Source organism: Hibiscus syriacus, unplaced genomic scaffold (assembly GCF_006381635.1).
Source record: "Hibiscus syriacus cultivar Baekdansim isolate YM2019G1 unplaced genomic scaffold, ASM638163v2 tig00110160_pilon, whole genome shotgun sequence".
Lineage (NCBI taxonomy): Eukaryota > Viridiplantae > Streptophyta > Magnoliopsida > Malvales > Malvaceae > Hibiscus > Hibiscus syriacus.
In genome coordinates this window covers 4,706,735-4,710,901 of record NW_024062608.1, presented here as the reverse complement: position 1 = coordinate 4,710,901, position 4,167 = coordinate 4,706,735, and the positions used below count along the sequence as shown (strand labels likewise).

Below are 4,167 nucleotides of genomic sequence, written 5' to 3'. Positions count from 1 at the left end.
TGTGCAAAAAATATCTGAAACCGGATTTGGGGAAAACCGGGTTTTTTTAATCGGATCAGATTTTTTTAAACCGGATATTTTAACCGGTTTGGAAAAAAAACCTAGATCGGTTTTTTTATCAGATAAAAAACCGGTTTGAAAAAAACCGGTTAAAAAATCGGTTCTTATCCGGAAAAAAAACCGGTATGGGTTTAAAAAACTAGCCGTTAATATAGCCGTTGGGGGAGTTTTGTGACCGTTTTTTTCTTTAAAAAATTACCATTTTACCACCCTAAACATGTATAAATAGGTTGGGGATGTATTTGGTTGATTACAACTTTCTCAAATCTTATTACACAACACCTAAACATCTCTCAAATCTTATTTTTGTAATTTTTTGTTCATCATGAGTAACACGGCTGAATCTTCCATCGGGGGAAACCTTGAAGTCGTGAGAGTGATTGAACAGTTGCTTGCACCGGAAGGAAACACAACGTTGAAGAACCATTTGACAAAATCATGCAAGGCACTTCGCTCAAGATCGGATCCAAGTCAATCGAATCTTACACCGCAAGGTGGTGTTTTTGTTTACGACAACGAAAAATTACAAGAAGCGTTTACAAAGTTCGTGATTACAAAAGCATTGTCATTCGACCACTTTGATGATGATGATTTCACGGCAACAATTCAACAACTAATGCAACCACGTTATACTCAAGTAAGTCGTACTACCCTTAGAAGAGATGCTATAAAAATGTGACGTACGGCGAGGGAAAAAATGATTTTAGGATTCCAAGAACACCGTTATGATGTGTCGCTTACATGTGACGTTTGGAGTTCCCCTCATAATACCGGAAATTCTTTTTTAGTCGTTACGGCACATTGGTTAGATCAAGATAATTGGCAAATGATGAAAAGAATAATCGAGTTTGAATTATTCGGTGAGTCGTATACCGGTGCTAATTTATTTACACTTTTAAAAAGGCTAATTTGTCTTTATAAATTAGAAAATAAAGTTTTTTATATATCCTTTGATAATGCATCGAATAATACAAACGCGGTTCCAAGATTGAAAATATTATTTTCACCGATTTTAGACGGTGCGTTTTTTCATACCCGTTGCGTTGCACACATAATTAATTTATCCGTGCAAGCCGGTTTGGAGGTTATTGAGCCGATTAGATTAGAATTTAAAACAATGATAAACTCAGTTATTTGTAACAACAGCAAAAGACTAAATGGTTATAAACGATTTTGTAAGTCGGTTAATAAAAAAGTTTTGGGTCCTAATTTGGATTGTCAAACTCGTTAGAACTCAACTTGGATGATGATGCATACCGCCTTAAGGCAAAGGGAAACATTGCAAACATTTCACGACCGGCTTTTCGAGAGGGGTCATGTCCCAAACATTTATCCGGATTCGAGTTGGGAATCTATAGCCAAAATAACCGATTTGCTTGGGGTTTTTAAAAATGCAACAACTTTTTTATCCGGTGTTTATTACCGTACTAGCCCGTTGGTTTTTAATCAAATATTTTTTTTGGCTACCCGACTAAATGACTTTGAATTTGAAACCGAAGTTTTTCAAGAAATTAGCTTTGCAATGAAGGAAAAACTTTTAAAATATTTTAAGAAGATTCCCCCCATTTTTACTTGTGTCGCCGCTTTAAACCCAACGTTAAATGTTGGCGGGGTTGAAACACTAATTGAACAAATTGCGTTTGCTTTTAATCTAACCGATGATGAACCCAACTTTGTCCAAAACCAAATAAATTATTTTAGCAAATGTTTTCGAGACATGTTTGCAATTTATTTAACTAAATACGGATCAAGTAGTGTAATACACGATCAAATGAGAACGAATGCGGAATCATCTAGTAGACGTCCAAGTAACATAAATTTGAATCTTTTTAACACTCTTGTAAATTCTCAATACAAACGATCACGTACTACCACCCCAAGTAGCGAGTTGGGAAATTACATGTCATGCAATTTTCTATCAAAAATGACATTTGAAGAGTTTGAAAATTTGGATATTTTGGCTTGGTAGAAAGAAAAGGAAGCATAATTTTCGATTCTAGCCGCCATGGCCTGTGATTTACTAACCGTCCAAGCTTCTACGGTAGCTTCGGAATCCGCTTTTTCTATTAGTGGCAGGGTTATATCGTAATGGAGATCAAGACTAAGTCCCGAGTCGGTGAAAATATGCATTTGTTTGAAGGATTATTTGGATGGAGCAGCTCGGAAGCAACATATCACCACCTAGAAGATGCAATTGATGCCGATTTGGAAGCAAACTTACACATTGAAGAAGTCGAACTTGGAATATCCCCTCCAAACGAAGAAGGCGAAGATGATGAAGAAGAGATGGCAATGTAGTTTATTTTTAAACTTTATTTCAATTATCGTAAACTTTGTTTCAATTATCGAACTTGGAAGTTTTTAAATATTTGAATTTATCGAACTTGGAAGTTTTTAAGTATTTGAATTTATCGAACTTGGAAGTATTTAAGTATTTCAATTATCGTAAACTTTGTTGCAATTGATGACGATGTAATTTTAATAATATTATAATCGATTTTTTTATAACCGATTTTTTTCAAATCGAAACCGATTACACTTGTTAGGATATCCGACCCTCCAAACCGATTAAAATCCGAACCGATTATTTTATAAACCGATTTGTTATCTATGGGAAAGAATCGAATCGGATTGAAATCCGGCTTCTGTGCATATCTAGTAAGAACGTTAAGGAATTTTGGTGCTTGAAAGGATCATGACCGTACACATTCATCTTCGCAAATAAGGATCTAAATCGAAACCAGATTAATTCTTTTTTTGTACAATAAATATCAAAGCCTTTAAAAGCATTAAATGTCTAGAATACAAAGACCATTAAAATAAACATTACAACCCATTGTTTACATTCAGACCCATAAATCCATTATCCACCATTAAACCATAACATTACCATCGATCCAAATTCACAAAACCCATTTACACATTTAATAGCCCATTTAACCTACCCATTACCCAAATTGCACTTATCATTAACCCAAAACACATTTATCTCATAGCCCACGTAAATCAAAGCCAACAGGCCTGAACCAAGTTAGCCCAACACATTTGTGAGTTGGGAAAACCCTAATCTCTTCCTCCATCAGCCGCGACCAGCAGGTGTTCCAGAAGCACCCGAGCGTGCTTCCCACGCATTGGCTCTCTAGATTCATGAGACCTAGGGTCGCTGCCACGCGCCGAAGTTGTCCCAAGCTCCCAGCCACTTCTCCGGCAAGCTTCTTCCTTCTCTCACGTGCGAATGTTCCAACTCGTAGTCCCCTCTTTCTTGTGGCCCCTGCCAAACGGTTATGGAAGAGTGCAGAGGGCAGTAACTTTCCTCAGTAGATCACATGCAAACAAAGAAGAAACAAAAATTTATAATTTTCATTTTTTATTCGATTTGTAATACGAGTTCTATAAAAAAAACCCCAGAGAAACACAATGTAAGGGATCTATCTCTTCCCTGTTTTCGAAAAGCAAAGCAGCAATAGAGTTTTCTTTAGTTTAAGTATTCGAATACAAGAAGTAAAGAATTCTAAAAAGGATTTTCTCTTCTACTCCTTTTTCAAAAGTATTTTCTTTTCTATTTTTCATTCAAAACAGAATAGAGAAAGGGTTTTTGAAGCAAAAATAAGGAATAAAAAAGAGAGAGAAATCAGATTTTACCTTTCGTTTGAGTCTTTTTCACCGGAGTAGAGAGAAAGCGTCGCTGGAGACGAGGTAACCTAAGAGTCGGGCTCATTTTAAAGGCCTTTGGTTTCATTTCGGGGATCGATTTTAAAGGTTTAGATTAGGGAGATGAAGCTAGATTTTGTTTAGGTCCGGTTGGTTAGGTTATGTTTAGATCCGACCACCGTTGGTGGTGGTCGGAGTTGAGGTTGAAGTGTCAGTTACGACGGCGTTGTGTTCCAGGGGGTTTCGGTTGAAGCAAAATAAAAGGGTTAGAAGATAGAATCAAGTGTTTAGTTTTGTTTGGGTTAGGTTTCGGCCTCCTAGATCGTTTGAAATGGTGGTCGGAGCGGCGGAGGCTAGGGTTATTGGGTTTTTTGAGACGGCAACCTTGTTTGGGACAAGAGAGATAAGAAGGGGAAGGATTTTGAGTTGAGAGAGAAGGCGGATGAAAGGGGTTAA

The 4,167-nt window shown here is 36.9% G+C and overlaps 1 protein-coding gene across 2 annotated transcripts; it reads right to left on the bottom strand.

Annotated features, from left to right (window-relative positions):
* Positions 1–2,844: 2,844 nt before the first annotated feature.
* LOC120216350 lies at positions 2,845–4,167 on the bottom strand. Of its 2 annotated transcripts, none has more exons than XR_005525046.1 (2): positions 3,703–4,167; positions 2,845–3,368 (listed from the first exon to the last, which is right to left on the bottom strand). XR_005525046.1 is itself a non-coding variant. In XM_039213799.1 (2 exons), exons 1-2 carry the CDS (start codon positions 3,797–3,799, stop codon positions 3,051–3,053), a joined length of 378 nt encoding a protein of 125 aa, XP_039069730.1. In that variant the 5' UTR covers positions 3,800–4,167; the 3' UTR covers positions 2,868–3,050. The 2 variants fall into 2 exon arrangements, 1 of the variants encoding a protein (XP_039069730.1); XM_039213799.1 differs by having other exon boundaries at positions 2,868–3,331.

Excerpts from the sequence above, each read along its gene's own strand:
- LOC120216350 (XM_039213799.1), bottom strand. The coding sequence starts at position 3,799 with ATGAAACCAAAGGCCTTTAAAATGAGCCCGACTCTTAGGTTACCTCGT. Across the intron at positions 3,332-3,702 it reads GAAAAAGACTCAAACGAAAG|GGGCCACAAGAAAGAGGGGA; the intron begins GTAAAATCTGAT and ends ACCGTTTGGCAG.